The sequence below is a fragment of a genome, unplaced genomic scaffold (genome assembly GCF_019419815.1).
Source record: "Pyrus x bretschneideri cultivar Hongxiangsu unplaced genomic scaffold, Pyrus_bretschneideri_v1 Contig45, whole genome shotgun sequence".
NCBI classification, from domain to species: domain Eukaryota; kingdom Viridiplantae; phylum Streptophyta; class Magnoliopsida; order Rosales; family Rosaceae; genus Pyrus; species Pyrus x bretschneideri.
In genome coordinates, this window is record NW_025999779.1 from 2268689 (window position 1) to 2288648 (window position 19960).

Genomic DNA, 19960 nt, shown 5'->3' on the forward strand with positions numbered 1-19960 from the left:
TATTCTAATTTTTACACGGTGATTTCTTTCAAAATCTGTCTGAGGTGTAAGGGTCCAAGGACCAAGGTACAAATCTTCATACAAACAAATATTTCATCCAGTAATTTTCATTATCAAATGCTTAAACATAAAAGATTACAGAGTTTAAGAACACACTAATTTCAAGAATACATAGTTGGACAAAAAAAATTACGAATAATAAAACTCAACATCTCAGACAAGATTTCAACAGGAGCCAAAAGTACCCTGCCGTCCCTCCCTCTCCAGCTGAGACCACTACAATTAAAATCTGCTCCGGGGCTTCTTGCCCTGCACATTTCAGACCATTTCTCATTCCGACGTTGAACTAGACTGAAATCCGCTATTCTTCTCTTGTAGTCGTGTTCAATGTCTCTAAAACATTCCGAAAAAAGGTTCCGACTTCGAGCATGCTTATACAAATTGCAGAGAAGAATTGGAAAGCATGGGGGATGCTATTTACAATGTAAGTTATCTATGTAGGAGGTCTTCTGTATTTTTCCATGTCAAGCTGTAATTTATACTTCCGATAGCCGAACCACCACTAGGGCCGGATTGCTAAAATGCACTTATAATCAGCACTTCCTTAAAAGTTTTGGTGTCCACGAGCGAGAGAACCAGCCAGTTTCCCTCCTCAAATCTACATTTCTCTTGTTGTTCACTGTTTCAACATCCCTGGAAGTTTCTATTGGTGCTAAATTCTTCGGGGGCAGTTGCAGACTTTCGGTTCCTCTTCGTGCCTCCGTAACTTTATTTTTGCTTGATGGTGCCTCCCTTTTTTTCTTTCCAACCAAGGGTACCTCCATAGTTTTCTTTTGGCCTGATTGTATGTTGGTATTTTTCTTCTGGCCAGATGAAGCCTCTATAATTTGATTTACCATTTCCAATACCTCGCTCATCTTTGGACGATTCTTGGGGAGTTTGACCAAGCATCTGTTGGCTACAATTGCAAGCTTTTGAGCTGACTTGAGGGGGTATTTACCTTCAAGCTTGGGGTCTATTATTAGCCGGAACTTCTTCACATCTGACAGGTAAGGCTTTACCCAATCCAAGAGATTCTGCTCACTCTTAGGGCGGTTTCGATCTAGAGGACGCCTACCTGTGATTAGTTCATAAAGGAAGACCCCATAGCTCCACACATCATTCTTAGATGTTAGACGTCCGGTCTGGATGTACTCAGGTGCTGCGTATCCCATGGTTCCAACAACCTGATGAAAAATCACCAGACATGGTAAGTGCGTGAGTGTAGCACATAGAAGGATTACTTTTACCGCTACCATATTACTTTTTCATCTATTTTGAGAGAGCGGAGCGGGGGAGAAAGGCTAAAGAACAGGGTATTCAAACAAAAATGACCAAAAGCAGTCATAGTATAGGTTTCGACAGGCTTTCCATTTTACTGAAAATGAGCTTGCTTTTTTTCCCAAGAAAATTCCAAGAATGAATGTAGACATGATAAAAATTTGAAGAAAGAGTAGTCGATAAATGCTATCCACTTAAAGGGAAAACTAATCAGATGCAGGCCTAAGCACAAGCAACTACAAAATTATGAAAGAAAGTTAATGTGCTCATATAAAAACTACTACTCGAGATAACAAAATTATGCAAGATCTTTTACGTAAGCACAAGCACAATAGATTCATATTGGATAGACAGTAAAAGACAATAGGTAATTCAAAGTATTATTTTCCCGTTCATCAGATCCACGACAAAATTTCACATTAACATTTTTGACGGATAGCTCAGCCAATAAAATCTCTGGAGGTTGCAGACCAGATCTACTGTTGAAGTTCTCAATATTAAACAATACTTATCTATTCACTTTACCTACAATCTCTAATGTGAATACTCTGATAATCTGATTATATTAAGTAACTTGTTTCAGGTATATAAAAAATATTCTTTGCTTGAATACGATCAGAAACAATGAAGCAAAAATTATCCAGTCCCTAAATACTCACAAAAGGTTACTTATGGTCAAAAGATATTGGTGTTTTCACAATCTGAATATATGATTAATGCAATTTCAACGGCATATTTGGAAAGAATGAACAACTGTGGGACTGACAATTCATGACTCACAAGTCACAACCCACATAAGAACTATGTAAAAAAGTTTAATGGGGTCCTGTTTCGACACGTATGACATTAGAACTTGAAATCTTTCTAGCAGACTACTGAGGTAAACACCATCACTTGGAACATTGCCTATCACCTATCATAAAACAAGCTTAAAGTTGATATTAATTATGTAAACAGGTGGTAAGTATAATAGGATCATTTATATAATCATACAGCTGTTGAGACGTGGGTTAATCCTTCCGACGGGCCCAACCTAGCCATTCCAAAGTCTGACAGCTTCGCATTCCATTGATCATCCAGAAGAATATTTGAAGATTTAAAATCCCTGAAAATGATCTAGAACAAAGATATAGAAAAATGTCAGCATGGATTACCTCAAAAAACTTAATCCCTTTCCCCTCCCTCCTCTTTTCATTTTTTTACCTTTTAAAACAAATATTAATGTGAACTCAAAAACATGTGACTATCAAATGCATAAAAACTAAAAAGACAGTAAAAACCTTCACATAATGGAAGGGAAAACAAAAATTCAAAGTACCTGAAACTCCATTTCTTCATGTAAGTATGTCAAGCCACGAGCAGCATCTTGTGCTATTCTCAATCTCATGGCCCATGAAAGAGGATCTACAGAACCAGCTAAATGGTTCTCTACACTTCCATTAGGCATGTATTCATAAATTAGAAGTCGTTGGATTCCTCGTTCATCATCCTCAGCACAGTAGCCCACTAGTTTGACTAGGTTTGGATGCTCAACCACCCCAAGAACATTAACTTCTGTCACCCATTCCTTGTGCCCCTGGTAGCAAAAAGGCAGAAACTTTTAGTATACTGAAGTCGTTTTTTCTCATAAACAGAAAAATGCATCTTATTAGACTTTATATCGGTTAGATTAACAATCTCGGCGATAAGGCCAATCCGCAAATTATTACCAATTTACCATTAAGTACAAGACAATGTTTTTCTCCATATTAGGAAGAAGCAAAATTAGTGAATGATGAGAGAAAGGAGTGGACTCAGCATGCTAATAACCAATAAAAGAAAAAAGAAAGCAACATCCTTGTGTGAATGCATCCTTACCATGTTTATATCATTCAGAGTCATTAGGATTTTTTTAATCAAACTTAACGAGTAACACAGTACCTTATTTAGTATATATCTAGTAACTATCGCCAACTAATCTCCTTTCATGTGGACCCGACAATTAAATCACAAAAAAGTTTAATGCAGATAATGAAAAAGAATCTGAATAAACTATAAAGTTAATAGAAAAACAGACTCGCCTGCAAGCCTCTTTTACTCAGCTGTTTCACGGCAACTTCAAGTTTTTTATTTGGATCTTCTTCACTTTTAATCAGCCCCTTATAGACACAGCCAAACCCACCCTCTCCAACCATGACAGAGCGGCTGAAGTTCTTCGTGGCAGACTTCAGCTCCGAAACTGAGAATACTTTGAGGTTGCTGGGTCTCTGAGAGAAACTAGGATATTGGTTCCTCCTCAGGGATTCTGTGCTCGCATCAGAGATATTCTGGGAATCTAACTCTGATCCAGATCTCTTCATTTCACCATCGGTAAAAGTTGTATTTGTGCTCTTTGGTTCGTCCTTTTTCTCTCCAATGTAAAATGGGAAGCACTTCATATCTCCCAACGTCGTTAAATGCTCTAATCCTTGCCTATGATTCGGAAGCTGAAGAGCACCTTAGAATTTGCAAGTCCCTAAATAAGCAACGAATCAAAACCATTGAAAGTAATGATAAGAAAGACTACATATTATAGCAAACACTCAAAATGTCAATCTCCAATTCGGCAAACATGATTAGAACTATCTTACAACTGCTGGTTTTCCTACCTAGTACAGGTCTTTCGTGATTACCCCGTGAGGATCAGATACAACTATGTAACAAGTCATCATATTTCTTCTCATCTAGTAACCTAATCAAAAGTTCAAACCCAAAATCTAGTGGTTAAAAGGAAACCCCATACCTGAACTCAGAAAACAACTTATCCCCACCCTTTTTTTTTCTCCCAACAAAATCCAGCATTAATCAGAAATCTCCGGTGTTTTCTTCTCTTATCATAAATCCAACAACAATTAACAACCCCGATTTCAAATAAAGAACACCAACTATATTAAACCATCCCCATATCTTAATCTTCATTAGAACCCAAGAAATATCAAATTCCGAAACAGTTTCATTTCCTTCGTAAGACCCAGCACATCAAAGTTTCACAACCATATAGTGCAAATCCAACAAAACAAACCCAAACAGAAAAAAAAATAAACAAATATTGAAAAAACTGAAATTACGGGGGACACAAGCAAAAAGAAAGCACCTTTTTCTTTGATCTCAGTCTGATTGCACAGAAATACGTCCTATGGCTGGTAAAGTTCACAAATTTCAAGCATATGAGGAGCTTTGAGAGAAACCCATTTAGTTAATTTGCACCAAATGACCTGTGAAGCTAGATAGAGAGAGAGAGAGAGAGCAGTCCATGGCTTTAACTTTCAAAGAGAAAAGCCTCCACACGGCATCCTTTGAGTCTACAGGAGACAGGGTTAGCTCAAAACTTACCAACCAAATTACCAAAATCAAACCCACATATAAAATATTACATGTAGAAGAGATTGCTTTTCTAAAGGTGAAGCAAAAAACAACGACTCCGATCAAATGGAGAAGGTAGAAAGCAAAAGCTCCGAGTGGGGACTGATAATTTAAGGGTGAAAGGAAGGTTGGAAAATAAGACCAAAAAGAGAAAAGGTGGGAATGGACTGACTGACTAAGGGTCAACAAGTCATGCATATGAATTGAATACAATTTTATGACAGGTCATCCGACCCGAGTCTTACAGTTGATTCTACATTTGAATTTTTGACGGTGGTGCGGTCATCGCGGCTAACTCTGCACCACCGAAGTTGAACAGTCCAACGTCTCAGGTTCTTAACATTTGCCCTGAACAAGGCAGAGAAATGGTCATTTCAGAAAATTGTTACAATAGTCCTTCAATTGTAATCTAAGTGGACCAATGGTCTCTCAATTACCTATTAAAAATTTATGATTATTGGTCTGTTAATTCATTAAAATGTGTAATTATGGTCCTTTTTATGAACTCGGTCAGAATTCCATCAAAATCAGTCATGTTAGAGGGACTATTGCTACTATTGGGTTAAAGTTCAGGGTCATTGTTCTAATTAGGTTAAAGTTGGGGTCATTGCTCAAATTAAATTAAAGTTAAGAGATCATTGCTACAATTATTCTCATCTAGTTTTTCATATTTGTCCCTTGATTCAGCCTTATGTGGGTATCAAGTGACTTTATTTTTACAGAAGTTTTAATAAAGTTGACGAAAATGACTATAATCATGGGCAGATTCGCTATTAGACCTGAGTGGTCCCAGGACCACACAAAAGTCTAAGAAGTGTATATGACAACCTTCAAGGACCACTCAATGGTCTAGGTAGATGGTGGATGAGAGAAGCCCATAATAGTGGTGCATATGTTGTGCAACAGAAGTTTTGAATCACAAGAAAATATCTAATTTCAGACGAAAACGAACGTGGAGAAGACCACCATGGCTCTACTGTCCTTTGTTCCAACAAAGAAGAAAAAGAAAATGACTTTCTACCTCCATTTCCCACGTGACTAACTTCTTAGTTTTCTTTTTTTTATTTTAATTGTTGTCCAATCAGGTTGTGTCATCTAGTATTTTAATTAATAAATGAATAATGTATTACTTAACTAATATTTTTTATACTATATGTTTGATATTGTTATTTCTTTTAAAATTCATATGACATTTGAAAAAATATTTCATAAAGTAATATGAATTCGTAATCACTTGAACTTTCATCTCATACCATCCTATTCACTAAAATACTAAAGCAAAAGTTCTGATATTTTTGTATATTATATGGTAAATAATAAACTTAATTCAAAATTTCGATACAACTATAGTTTTTTTTAAAGTGTAAATAGGCTCTTACTTATATTATATAGAATAAATTTACTTAAATCCACATACTTAGCCTAGGACTTTGCCTATGCCTGTCTATCTAGTGTCTCGGCCTACCACCCGATTAGTGCTTAGTGTACCTTAATTAGGACCACCAGATGTTAGAATCCTGTGTTCGCCACTAACTATAATGGCACGTTTTGATGAGTTACGAAACCAGTGGTCACAAAACTTTAATTGAAACCATTACTCCAATTGGATTAAAATTAAAAGACTATTACTACAATATCTTTGTCATCCCTAATAGAGCACTTCTTTAAGAAGAAAAATGTCACATCCCCCCCCGGGCCCTACCACATCACAGGCTCGACTCTACCGTAGCACGATATTGTTCGCTTTGCGCCCCGATCATGCCCTCACGGTACTCATACGTACGAGAACTTCTCCATGGGTCACTCATCCTAGGAATGCTCTAGGAATGCTCTCTCGCCCTGAACTCGCTTAACTTCGAAGTTCCGATGGAACCCGAAACCAGTAAGCTCCCAAAATGTCTCGTGCTAGGTAGGAATGAGAATATACATATAAGGCTTACATGATCCACTCCCCTGAGCGATGTGGGATGTTACAATCCAACCCCCTTAAGGCCCGACGTCCTTGTTGACACAAATCCAGTTAGGGATTGGCTATGATACCAAATTATCACATCCCCGCCCGGACCCACCACATCTCGAGCTCGACTCCACCGTAGCACGATATTGTCCGTTTTGGGCCTCGACCATGCCCTCACGGTATTGTTTATGGGAACTCATACGAGAACTTCCCAGTAGGTCACCCATCCTAGGAATGCTCTCGCCCCGAACTCGCTTAACTTCGGAGTTCCAATGGAACCCGAAGCCAGTGAACTCCCAAAAGACCTTGTGCTAGGTAGGGATGGGGATATACATATAAGGCGTACAAGATCCACTCCCTGAGTGATGTGGGATGTTACAAAAAAAGTATAGGAATGTTGTAGGTATAATTTACTAAACAATTATGAAGGCCAAAGAGAGAGGGGGTGCGACACATAGAGAGAGAAGAGAGATGTGTAATTGTGAGTGCGTTCTATTTCACGCCATTGTGCCTTATTTATAGTAATAGGGAATGTTAATTCCTTACCCTAATATAATTACAACTCTAATAGGATATTAACTACTAAAAGGAATATTCAAAAATATCCTAGATACACTATGATTTACACAATCACATTTCTAATTTAATAGACTGCAACAAGGAAATATACATATATATTTTTAATTGAATTTTCTTACTTCAAAATGTGGCCGCTGGCCACACATTCTCCCCGCCATTTCCTCAGCCCAATTTCCGGGCCGCCTCCAGAATTTACACGAAACCCTCTGCCCAAAATCATCTACCCTTTCTCAGTTCTTGTTCCTCTCGAGCCCCCTCCGCCACCTTCGTCTTCAACCTCCATTCTTTCCCTTCTCTCACCTCCCAACGTTCCATTTTCCTTCACTTCCAAGCAACCCATTTGCTCCATTCTTTCTTCTGGGTCCGCGAAACCCAACTTTTTTTAGCGTAGATTACAATCCCATCTCCATTTTCATCCAACCATTTTCTCAAATTTGCTTCTTTCGCTCATCTGGGTTTACAATTTATTGCAGCATTGCATGATATGCTCGTTTGGTGAAGGTGTTTGCACTTGCGGGCAATGCTTCCACGGTCAATTCCCATGGACCGCTTGGGAATTTGATTTCCATTACAACTTGTTGTGTGTGTTGTTAGTAGGTAGAAGAATCTTGGACGGTTTTCTTACAATGTGCGATATGGGGTGCTCCAAGTTCTAGAAATGAGGGGATTGAGGATTAATGCCTGTTGGGTTCCCCATGTTTTTCTGTTTCTTATTGTTGTTTTGAACTTATTGCCGGGCACGCGTTGTGTGAACGGAGATGATTACAGTAGGACGAAAAGTGCTGCCGTGCTTTCTGAGGTTACACAGCTAATCTATAGCCAGCTTTCCATTGTCACTAGATATATTAGCACTAACCTGAAAAGTACTATGGGTTTCTGCATAAAGAATCTGTGAGTAAAACCCAATTTCCCTTTCCCTTTAGTTTGTTTTGTTGCTGTAACATTTCTGGTTTCATAAGCATAAGATTTTCTTTTTTCTTGGTTTTCAGGGATGAGGATTGGAATACAGCATTCAATTTTTCGGGAAAGCTGGAATTCTTGAGCGAGTGCATTAAGCAGACGGATGGTATGAGCTTCGGTCAATTCTGAAATTTTGTTTTTTGTTTGGTATGTTTTCATATAGCCATTATCATTAGAGAAAGGGGCCCTCAGTCCTAATGGTGTGACCGCCACGGTTTGTTTGTACAACCCTTATTTGTTCTAATGATATGATAGCATGCTACATTCTTGTTTTCTATTCTCCTGGATAGCTAGTTTTCAAATGTTTTTGTATTGCTTACACCTCATTAAAGTTCCTAATGAAAGATGTGATTCAATCACCAGGAGATGTCACTGATCGAATATGTACAGCAGGGGAAATACAGTTATATTTCAAGAGTTTCATAGCGAGTGAGCTGAAACGTTCCAACTACTTAAAACCAAACAAGAACTGCAATTTGAGCTCGTGGGCTTCTGGATGTGAACCTGGTTGGGGCTGTAGAGTCGGCCAGAAGGTTGACCTCAAAGTTATGGACTTGCCACCTAGAACTCGTGATTGTCAGCCTTGTTGTTCAGGGTTCTTCTGCCCCGAGGGCCTTACTTGTATGATACGTAAGTACGTGATAATGCTTGTATTTCCGTTAGTAGGAGAGTTGGCCCATAATATGGTCCAAAGAGTTTAGTGTTATTGATTTCTATTCATACATTTATTTCTTTAGCATCTTATTCATTCTATGAGGCTGATGCTTAACTTTTTTTTTCCGGTGACACCTTTAATTTTGATATCCATTTTGTCATTTTCTTAATCTCATGCGTATTGGATCGACTATAGGGATTTCATTAAGTAACAAGGCTCGTTTCTTGTTTGAGAAGACTAGAAGTGTTGGTGCTATAGATGTCTTGCCACATGATCATTGTTTGAGTCCAAAATCATATTACATCATAACATTGGATATGTACCTGTATGATTATTGAACAAGTGAGATGAAAATCATGTAAATGTTAGCTTATGATTTTTAAGTTCAGAAAAAAATTTATTGATCAACAATCAGAAACATACATGTAAAGATACTCTTGACTGTATGGCAAATTTTCTCAGTCCACATAATTTTGCTGATTTGAAAGTGCATGATGTATTGATGATATTGAGCGAAACCTAACACATTTTTTTTTTTTTTTTGTAAATGAAGCTTGTCCTTTAGGTTCTTTCTGTCCCCGTGCAAAGCTGAATCAAACGACTGGATTATGTGATCCGTGAGTCATATCCTAGTCTTGACAGCCTTTTTGTCCTATCCTATTACTCAATACTAATTCAGTATTCATTGGTGGATACAATATTGCAGATATAGTTACCAGATACCAGCAGGAGAACCAAATCATACGTGTGGTGGTGCAGATATGTGGAATGCTTTTGAACTTAAAAATGATATTTTCTGCTCAGCTGGATCACATTGTCCATCTCCTATTCGTAAATACATTTGCAGTAGTGGGTATTGATTCTCATCCGGAAGCTCAAATAATTTACCTACTTGTTTGCGGCTTGCTACTTACTGCAAGATAGTAAACCATGAGCTTACAGTCGTTCTGAAATAAATCTAGTCCGTCTTGGTGCAGGTGCATGATTTAAGAAAATAGGCAACTTATTGTGCTCAGCATCTTTTTTTTTTTAAACTAAGATTGTGTTCTCAGTGCAATTTCAGGTTTTACTGCAGGGTGGGTGCAACTGCTCAACAATGTAAGTTTTGTTATGTTTTCCATGTATAGCTTTTTAGTAATTTAGAGACATGCTGTTTTCCAGCGAGTAACAGTAAAATACCCTTTCCTTTCCGCTTCTGCTTCATTTCATGAGTTTGGGTGTTAGATTGGAGCTGTCACTTTCTCCAATATTTCTTGGTTATGTTGGTTGACAATATAGTCTTCGAATGAGCAAATTTTGCTCCCTTTCTCTGATACTGTGCTTCTTAGCGTCAAATTTTAAATGGAGTTGATCCTTTTAAATAAGTTTTGCAATATTAGGTGCTTGAATAAGATACAGGAAGAGTTGGTTACCATTTTCTGATGAATGCAATAAAATGGGTTACTTGCATTGTAAATATCTCAGTATCATCATGTTATTTCTTTTGACCATAACCCTGCAAAATCATTACGTGTTCACATGTCCATGCTCCTCTAGACGTTATCCTTCGTACTTCTATTTTTTAGGAGGTCGGATATATATTATTGATATCAATTGACTATTTACAGCATGCTTGAAGCTGACTGCTTGTGGTCGAGGCACCTGCAAACCAGAAGATACATGCTTATGGGATCATCCTCATTGTAAGTGTTTACTACATAATCTTAGATGAAAATTTGTAAAATAACATATAAGCTATTTTGGTGTAGTTTATTGTATCAGCAAGTGAAGTATTAGGTGTGGGCCTTGTGGCTTTCAATTTCGGATTAGGCAGTTCATATTTTAATTTTTTCATTCATAGAGAAATTAGACAAGTCCAAAACTATTAAAACATCCAATTTTAGTAAAGAAAGTAGACGAAAAGAAACACTAAAATAAGTACCATTTAATCTAACGGTCATATGGTTTCCCATTTTGGGTGATCTTTTGTTGAGATAATCTTTGAGGAAAGACATAAAACTACAGTTTGGATTGTTGAAAAGGGTGTCAAATAAGCTTATTTGGGGGATCCCTCAACCGAAGCTCACTGCATACACACGTATATTTATATAAATTGGGCTAATTGATCAATCAGATTCACTTGACTGTGTAGGTTTTACTGAGTCTTGTGCTGCTCATTGTTTATAACTGTTCTGATCATGTTCTTGCCATTCGAGAAAAAAGAGCGGCTAAGACCAGGGAAGCTGCAGCAAGACATGCACGAGAAACTGCACAAGCACGTGAAAGATGGAAATCTACAAGAAATCTAGTCAAGAAGCGCAAAGTGGGATTGCAAGAGCAGATGTCTCGCGCATTTTCTCGCAAAAAATCTGTAAGGGGCCAATCAGAGCCACTGAAGGTTCTAGGCCAAGAGACATCATTACCACCTAAGATACCAGGTACACTAAGCGGCGAGCAGACATCAGCAGCTGCTTCAAAAGAAAAGAAAAAGGAACCTAGCAACCTTACGAAAATGATGCAATCCTTTGAGGATGATCCAAATGGTAATGAAGGTTTTGATCTACAGATTGGAGATAAAAATATAAAAAACAAGTACCAAATGTAAAAAACCTGCATACTCACAGTCAAATTTTCAAGTATGCATACGGGCAACTTGAGAAGGAGAAAGCTATGCAACAACCAAGCAACTTAACCTTCACAGGACTAATCCAAATGGCCACCGATACTGAAGTGAAGACTCGTCCTGTGATTGAAGTAGATTTCAAAGATTTAACTCTCACACTGAAAGGAAAAGAAAAAACTCTTTTGAGGTGTGTAACCGGGAAACTTTTGCCTGGTCGAGTTTCAGCAGTCATGGGTCCTTCAGGGGCTGGGAAAACAACATTCCTTTCAGCATTGTCAGGAAAAGTAACTGGATGCACTGTGACAGGCTCAATTCTTATAAATGGAAAATCCGAACCAATGCATTCATATAAGAAAATCATTGGTTTTGTGCCTCAAGATGATATTGTGCATGGAAACTTGACTGTGGAGGAGAATCTCCGATTCAGTGCAAGGTGCAGGTATGTAACTCACAAGTTTGCGCAGCAGTTCAGCTCAATTTTGAATTATGTCCTTTTTCATACTTTTGTTATATGTGGAATTTTATTATTGCTAATGAATAAGTATCATTATGGTCATTAATTATTACACATCCTCACATTTTAATACATATCTGTATTTTCATTAGCCATTAATTCCATAGTATTTCATGGCAGTTTATAAGATGCGGATTGAGCATAAATGGTAGTCAAAACCTACTAGCACAATATTTAGCACTAAATTTTGTACTAATTAAAATCTGTTACATGGTACTCTTTTGAATTGAAAATCATGGTGTATTTATATTGAGGCACTTTTAGTATCCTTAGATACCAGTGTGCTCCTATTACGGATGAGGTTCTGGTTTCCATATGACCCATTTTTTATTTCATCACTTCATTGGTTATTTCATTCATCATGCTTGAAGAACACATTTTCTCGTATCTTCATCATAGAAATTCCTTGAATTTATATTATTGACGAATATATTTTATGGTTGTTCCTCATTTTATCCTTTAACAGACTTCTACATGCTGGCTAAGGCTTAGTGTTGATAGTCCATGTTCTTTTCTCGTTTCACATACAATTTTCTCATTGTACAAAAGACTAATCACAATTGAATGCAAACAAAAAAAAAAAAAAAAAAAAAAAAAAAAAAAGAAAAACAAGAGGCTACTGTTAAAAGATAACCAATGCACGCAGGACATGAAAGGCCTCAGGACGTAAGCAATGCTTTTGAGGCTACTATTTTGATTAAACTCTTTACTCATATTTTAACTTACCATCCCATACTAACCAAAATTTTTTATTGTAATTGATTATGTCTCGCCACTAATTCTTAACTCTAATATGTAAGTTTTGTGTTGATTGGACTGGTATCAGTAATTTTGTTTGCTTTATTCTGATTCCTATTATATCCTTGTTGTTGGACTCCTTGATACTGCAGGCTATCTGCAAACATGCCAAAACCTGATAAAGTCCTGGTTGTTGAAAGAGTTATTGAGTCCTTGGGACTACAGTCAGTGAGAGACTCTTTGGTTGGTACTGTGGAGAAACGAGGAGTCTCTGGAGGTCAGAGAAAACGTGTAAATGTTGGCATAGAGATGGTCATGGAACCTTCATTGTTGATCTTGGATGAGCCTACGACTGGTTTGGACAGTGCATCTTCCCAGTTACTTCTTAAAGCACTTCGACGTGAATCTCGTGAAGGGGTCAACATCTGCATGGTAGTTCACCAACCAAGGTATGCTCTCTCTAAGATTTCACCGCATAACATAAGGTTTGAGGTATAGCAACCATAATTTATTACCATACGATGTGGCAGTCGATGTGTTTATGATAACTGGTCGAAATAATTAATGTAATTATATACATCAACTATCACATCACATGGTCTGCGAGTAAATAGTCCCTTTATCATGTTCCCAAAAACAATCAATTACCACATCAAGTGGTCATAAAATATGTCCTTTTATCATTTTCCCAAAGAGAAATGAACTAGAGTATGCTATTTCTTTCTCTTGAAAGTTCGTGATGAAAAGCATGTAATTATTAATTGCCAGGTTAAAGGATAAAAGGCCGTTTTTATTTGCTATTTTTTTAATTCTTATCGTAAATCTTTTGTATCTTATTGATTTAAGGTGTTTGTCCTTTTAGCTATGCCTTATTCAGGATGTTTGATGATTTCATTCTTCTAGCCAAAGGAGGTTTTGTTGTATATCATGGATCTGTAAAGAAAGTTGAAGAATATTTTGCTGGCATCGGAATTGATGTACCAGAACGTGTTAATCCTCCCGACCACTTCATTGACATTTTGGAGGGAATAGTAAAACCAAGCTCAGGTGTGAAACATGAAGAACTTCCTGTTAGGTGGATGCTTCATAATGGGTACCCAGTACCTGAAGATATGCTGCATTATCTTGATGGTATTGCTGCAAGTTCAGCTGGCCCAAAACCTGTAATGAAAAGAGATCAATCTTTTGCTGCAGATATGTGGAAGGATGTCAAGTCTAGTGTTGAGGTGAAAAAAGATCACCTACAACACAACTTCTTCACGTCTAAGGATTTTTCCAACCGAGTTACTCCTGGTGTGGTTCGGCAGTACAGATATTTTGTAGGGAGGTATAGCATCCATTTTTAAGGTTTCTTTTTTTACATGCATAAGCTTCCATATTCTGTCTTTTTTTTTTTTTTTTTTTTTGGTGTTGCTGCATAATTGAAGGTACCTTACATTCCTCAGAAGCATGACCAGGTTTTCTAGTTTTCCCCGAAACATTGTGAATTGAAAAGACTGGCCAGTGTTTCACCATCCAGGGCGACATGTTTATCTTTCAGTTTTTTCTGGAAATTCTGGAAAACCTCGAGTTGAAAAGGGCATTCTTTGATCATTTTTCGGCTTCATATTAGTACTCATTTGAGCCTTGCATAAATATCTGTTAAGATGGTCCGTATTGAAGTTGAAACTGCAATCATGTCCGAAAAAGTATAATTGGTTGTCCTTTGGCTGTTAAAGTCTATGGACCGTTTTTAGTTTTAGCCTGAAATTCTTATAGGTAGTTTCTCTCAGGGTTGGTAAGCAGAGACTACGAGATGCTCAAATGCTGGCAGCTGATTACCTGATTCTATTACTCGCTGGAGCCATCTTAGGGACTCTTGGTAAAGTGAAGGATGAAACGTTTGGGGCCCATGGCTATATGTATACTGTCATTGCTGTTTGTAAGTTACAAACCGTTGGATAACTGTAACTTGCTGTTTCTTCGACTAGACAATTTTCTTATTGTCGGTCTTTGCTCATTTCTTATCATCTTAATTTTTTTTATTGCAGCACTGCTGTGCAAAATTTCAGCATTGAGAACCTTTTCTCTGGACAAATTACAGTACTGGAGAGAGAGTGCATCCGGGATCAGCAGTCTGGCTCATTTTCTGTCCAAAGACACATTGGACCATTTCAATACAATCGTCAAGCCATTGGTTTATCTATCCATGTTCTACTTCTTTAACAACCCAAGGTCATCCTTTCAGGACAATTACGTTGTTTTGCTTTGCCTTGTCTACTGTGTGACCGGCATAGCTTATGCAATTGCCATCTACCTTGATCCTAGTCCTGCCCAACTGGTATAAACCGTAACGTCAAGTTTACACGTGTAAATTTTACATTTCCTCAAAAGCTAATCAATTCTGTTTTCTCGTCCTCGGCTCATCTGCAGTGGTCTGTGCTTCTTCCTGTTGTTTCAACCCTCATTGCAAACCAAGCGAAAGATAATTTATTAGCGAAGCATGTAGCAAATTTTTGCTACACAAAGTGGGCACTAGAAGCTTTTTTCATTGCAAATGCTGAAAGGTTTGTTTCGATCCTTCCTCCTCTTTGTCGTGGTAGTTAGCATGGTAACTTATGAATGCAGACTCACTTACTAATCGACATCCACACGTCACTTGGTGCACACACATTTGTTCCATGCAACGCCCAACAATGTTGCAAGTTTTCTCCTGCATTATGTTAGGAATTTGGATGTCGATTTCCTCTTTCTTATTTTGCTCGTTTCTTGATCAGGTACTCGGGGGTGTGGCTGATCACTCGCTGCACCGCATTATCAAAACGAGGCTTCAACCTCGATGATTGGACACTTTGTCTGATCGTCCTCATCGCCATTGGCGTGCTTAGTCGTATACTGGCTTTCATTCTGATGGTGACTTTCCAAAAGAAGTAGCGTTTTTGTGCAGAAGTCAAATTTCAATAGCCTTGTAATTTGTATGATGGTCACTGATCAGAAGTGAAGCCAAACAAGTTTAGCAACAAGAATTGAAGGCAGGGTAACACTGAGCAGAAAATGCACACATCTACAAGATTAGAGATTAGAGAACCTCACACTTTCGCTTTATTTTGTACAAAACAGGAACAGGAACACTTAAGTTTACTTTGAAATCTATATATATATATATATATATATATTCATAAATTATTACCAAATTTTCATGAAGATTAAACCTATTTGTACAAATGAGCCATTGAAGTTTATTATAGAAACATTATAAAAACCAGTCTTGTGTGCATTTTGATTCAAGAGCCAATGGAAAGATACAAATTAATGATGTAGAAATCACATTTACATCTCATTTTACATTTTCGGGACGTGTGAATGTTTGTTTGACATCTTATTTATACTTCTCTCTTTGTTTGGTGGGGTTCACCCGCAAAAGATACAAAGGAAAATGCAAATTTATTGTGAAATGTGGTGTGAATGCCACACATGGGTTTGTGTAAGAAAGGTAACCAAGTGGACTTTGATGAGCATTAGATGAAAATGTCATAGATAGGTGAAATATTTTCTTCTTTTATATAAGAAGTTATGGGATTAAACTCTTATAAATAGAGGCATGTCTGTAACATCGTTACAACACACCAAATCAAAAGTGAAAAACAATAATACCACCATCTCCTCCTCTCTTTATCTACATCTTTTGTGCGATACATTTTTTTATTTACATCTTCCGCGTGAAGATGAATATTGTACATTCCACCATTGGAGTGTTTTTTAAGCAACAAAAAAAATGTAAAATGCCCATTTCAAGGTATTTTGCATCTATGCTCTAAGTATCCTAATCCAAATATAAGAAAAGAGAGAAAAGATTGGGTGCTCCAAGATCTGCGTTTTATCTGGCCGCTTGGCTAAAAGCCCATGTCAACTATTGTAGAGCAATTTCAAGGTTGAATCTTAGCATGTAGTATTATAGCACTCACAAATCACAATCCGTCAATGGTCAGGATTTGCTCACGCCTCATGAGTAATAGTGCATAACATATATTTTCACATAAACTGTGACCACAATTATTACGTAAGATTATATCATATCGATTATCTACTTTTACTAACACAACGATACTCTATTATGAATTGATCAAAATTTGAGCTCATGAGTCGATTCAAAACCTCACACTTACAAGCCTCTTGTTTTGATTAGTATAATGTCTATATATAATAATCAGAATCGTGAGTTTAAATTAAACTCAATTCCTACCTACGCTCGCGCAACACGTATCCATGAACAGCACAAAACCCCCCAACAAAGTAAATAGACCGAGACTATGAAGGCAGCGTTTCGAAGCGCCCACTCTTTCTTCCGGTCCCTAAACCCTAACCCTCACCTCACCTCGCTTCTCCTCCCTCTCCGTCTCACACTCCTCACCCCTCCCTCACCTCCGTCCCTGAGACCCCAAACATTTCCCTCCCTCTCCGCCACTCTCTCCTCCGCGTCGATGCCTGGCGGCGAACCCCTCACGCCTCCCCCGCTGGAGAAGCAGTTCGATGACTTCCGAGCTCAGCTCGAAGAGTCCGGGACCTTGCGCGAGCGCATTCGAGCTGTGGTTATGGAGATCGAGTCCACCACAAGGCTCATGCACTCCGGCCTCCTCCTAGTTCACCAGTCTCGCTCCACTCCCGGTAATCTCCTCGAATTTGCTTAATCGACTTGATCGAAATAATTAGGGCTAATGCGATGAGTAATATTCGTTATTTTGCGGTTTAATTTCGAAAGCAGAGGTTTTGGAGAAGCCGAAGGGACAGATTGGCGTGCTGAAGGAGCTCTACAATCGGCTCGCTGAAGTTGTGCGTGGTTCTCCTGGGCAGTACTATAGGTTAGTGACGGGGACATTGCTGGGAGTTTTGAATTTTGGGTTGGTTTTTTGGGACTGGAATTGATGTGTTTTATGTGGGTTTAGATATCATGGTGACTGGAGGACTGAGACGCAAACTGTGGTTTCACTGCTTGCGTTTATTCACTGGTTGGAGACCGGGACTCTTTTGTTGCACACTGAAGCTGAAGAAAAACTTGGATGTACGTTTCGACTCTCTGTCATTGTTCATGGTTATATATTTATTGGTTTGTATAATCTGAGCGGAATTTTGATGTTTCCCGCATCGTTTATATATGTAAGTATCAATTTTGTGAAATCAATGCTTAATTTTGTTGACAAATGGATTTCAAACCAATGGATTGGGGTACTTTTTCCGTTATTAGAGAGCAGCCCATGTTCAGGTTTTTTCATCGATAAATTTAAAATTCAGGTTTCAGATTGATTTTAATCTGAGTATAAACTAGTGCATTGGCCATGCCAGACTAGGATTTTGCCCATTCCTCGTGCCATTGTACTAGTAATCTAGACTCGGATTAAGATCAATCTGTAACTTGATTTTTAAATAATTGATGTTGGACCTCCCGGTTATGAAAAAACCTGATTAGCATCATTTTACAAACAAGTTGTCTTGTAATGAAAACCTGGGAGGTCCAACACCCGAACTTGGATCCATGACGAGTAGCAAGAGTGACTAGAATCTCCCAATATCTAATAAAGTATAAAACCTTGGGCCATGTTATGTAGTGACGTCAGTTACAAAATATGAGATCCATGACTGCCCATAATGTGTTGTGCTCACTCTTTATTTTTTATTTTGTAATCTGATATGGCTACTAATTTTGCAGTGAACGATTCAGAATTTTGTCTGGATGTTGAAGACTATCTTGTTGGTGAGTGTTGTTAGATTTCTTTGTTCATGATTGCATTAGAGTTTCTATGAAACAAGCCAAACAGTTCATATTGCCATATGAGGCTTTGTGATCAATACGGACAGGCACAAGATTTCCTTTCATAAATATTTCACGGTTTCGTTACATTCTATGAACAACAGCAACATAAACACAAATTTATGATTCAAGTTAGCCTAGGTGCTCTTCTTATCTGCCCTTGTTTATATTATGTGTGTAGGTTGTCACCTTGCGTAACCTTTGTTGCTAATCTCTTTTAAATAGACACTGATATGGAAACTTTTCTCGTATTGCAGGTATTTGTTTCATGTCCAATGAATTGGTAAGAAGTTTTTGGAAATTACAAAGTCTTCTGTGCATACTAAGCCAAAGTGTTGGCATTGTTGTCTTGAGCTTGATTCCAGTAAAATATTAGACATGATGAGAAAATACGACAGTGTTATACTTGAAGAGGCATATAATTGAATACAGAGACCTAGAATGTAATTCTAGACAGATGCTGTTCATATAAGTAATCTGCGGGATATATTTGCTTATTGATTGTCGTATCTCAAGAAAAATTGATAAATTTGCACTGAAAGAGGCTCATTATTCTGTACATTGTTGCAGCCGAGGTACGTGGTTAACCAAGTGACTGCTGGGGACTATGACTGTCCAAGAAAGGTGCTTAAGTTTTTGACAGATCTTCATGCAGCCTTCCGTATGCTTAATCTCCGGAATGACTTTTTGCGCAAGAAATTTGATGGTATGCTACTCATTTTAACCCTACTTATAGATCGTTGTGTTTTCCATTCAACCCTTGACAGACCTCATGATTTTTCAACATTTTTGCATCCCACTTGCATTAATCATTTCTCACATGCGGCAGGTATGAAGTATGACCTGAGAAGGGTTGAAGAAGTTCACTACGATGTTAAGATCAGAGGCTTGACAGCCAATGGTGCTCCTGTAGAAGACCAAGGACCCCAAGGACCGCCATAGATTGCAAAAGGTGTATACTTCCTCTTCGTTTTCCAGGGAGACGGATGGCCCAAGAGGAGGGTTTCGTGTCATATACTGCAGTCGAATTTGTAAGGCTTAGAATGGTGCCTTGCTTCTGGTGTCATGTTTTTTACTTCTGTGTAATCCGAAAACAATGAAACAACGTCGAGGAACAATGAAGGTTTAGATTTGAGAGTCCATCAGTGTGTTCAGTTTGTGAGTTCGTTTTTCCATACTCTTACCATCATGTGGAGAAGATCTTATGTGCAACCGAGTGTATATCCGTTGTGCCTCTCTCTCTCCTCGCAATACATGTCACACACTGAATATATAGGCTCAATGAACATACACCTCGGTTGAACCTAAGATTTTACTCTTTTATCCGGCCAATAATGTTTCTTAGCAAGGACTGGGGACTCCTTTTCTGCCACAGCATATATTTTTGGAAATAAAGTGGCATTAAAACTGGTGGGCAATATGCTCCTCTTATTGTAGTTTTGTAGGACCGGATCGAGCAACAAAGGCAA

At 38.0% G+C, this 19960-nt stretch overlaps 3 protein-coding genes across 4 annotated transcripts; 2 read left to right on the forward strand and 1 right to left on the reverse strand.

Moving 5' to 3' along the window:
• Positions 1-79: 79 nt before the first annotated feature.
• On the reverse strand, positions 80-4873 carry LOC103965466 (serine/threonine-protein kinase PCRK1). The gene is made up of 5 exons (XM_009378529.3): positions 4433-4873; positions 3381-3814; positions 2639-2896; positions 2314-2436; positions 80-1226 (listed from the first exon to the last, which is right to left on the reverse strand). Exons 2-5 carry the CDS (start codon positions 3735-3737, stop codon positions 594-596), a joined length of 1371 nt encoding a protein of 456 aa, XP_009376804.1. The 5' UTR covers positions 3738-3814; positions 4433-4873; the 3' UTR covers positions 80-593.
• Positions 4874-7379: 2506 nt separating this feature from the next.
• LOC103965465 (putative white-brown complex homolog protein 30) lies at positions 7380-15981 on the forward strand. The gene is given in 16 exon segments (XM_009378527.3): positions 7380-8128; positions 8227-8303; positions 8561-8827; positions 9406-9469; positions 9559-9705; positions 9916-9950; positions 10460-10494; positions 10496-10534; positions 10984-11410; positions 11413-11893; positions 12859-13155; positions 13569-14033; positions 14479-14627; positions 14737-15026; positions 15119-15252; positions 15463-15981. Coding segments are annotated over 16 exon segments (3297 nt in total). The 5' UTR covers positions 7380-7895; the 3' UTR covers positions 15620-15981.
• Positions 15982-16949: 968 nt separating this feature from the next.
• On the forward strand, positions 16950-19631 carry LOC103965464 (translin). 2 transcript variants are annotated; one of them, XM_048567711.1, is made up of 7 exons: positions 16950-17350; positions 17445-17544; positions 17629-17744; positions 18390-18434; positions 18749-18774; positions 19062-19197; positions 19321-19631. In XM_048567711.1, the coding sequence occupies exons 1-7, from the start codon at positions 16996-16998 to the stop codon at positions 19431-19433; spliced, it is 891 nt and encodes a 296-aa protein (XP_048423668.1). In that variant the 5' UTR covers positions 16950-16995; the 3' UTR covers positions 19434-19631. The 2 variants fall into 2 exon arrangements, with proteins under 2 accessions (XP_048423668.1, XP_009376800.2); XM_009378525.3 differs by having other exon boundaries at positions 16981-17350; positions 17448-17544.
• The last annotated feature ends 329 nt before the right edge of the window (positions 19632-19960 follow it).

What these genes read in the sequence shown, in the direction of transcription:
- LOC103965466 (XM_009378529.3), bottom strand. Translation starts at nt 3,737, where the DNA reads ATGAAGTGCTTCCCATTTTACATTGGAGAGAAAAAGGACGAACCAAAG. An exon ending in ATGAAGAAATGGAGTTTCAG is followed by an intron (nt 2,437 to 2,638) that starts GTACTTTGAATT and finishes TCTTTGTTCTAG; the next exon opens with ATCATTTTCAGGGATTTTAA. An exon ending in TAACCCACGTCTCAACAGCT is followed by an intron (nt 1,227 to 2,313) that starts GTATGATTATAT and finishes ATTTTTCATCAG; the next exon opens with GTTGTTGGAACCATGGGATA.
- LOC103965464 (XM_048567711.1), top strand. Translation starts at nt 16,996, where the DNA reads ATGAAGGCAGCGTTTCGAAGCGCCCACTCTTTCTTCCGGTCCCTAAAC. An exon ending in TCTCCTGGGCAGTACTATAG is followed by an intron (nt 17,545 to 17,628) that starts GTTAGTGACGGG and finishes ATGTGGGTTTAG; the next exon opens with ATATCATGGTGACTGGAGGA. An exon ending in AGCTGAAGAAAAACTTGGAT is followed by an intron (nt 17,745 to 18,389) that starts GTACGTTTCGAC and finishes CTAATTTTGCAG; the next exon opens with TGAACGATTCAGAATTTTGT.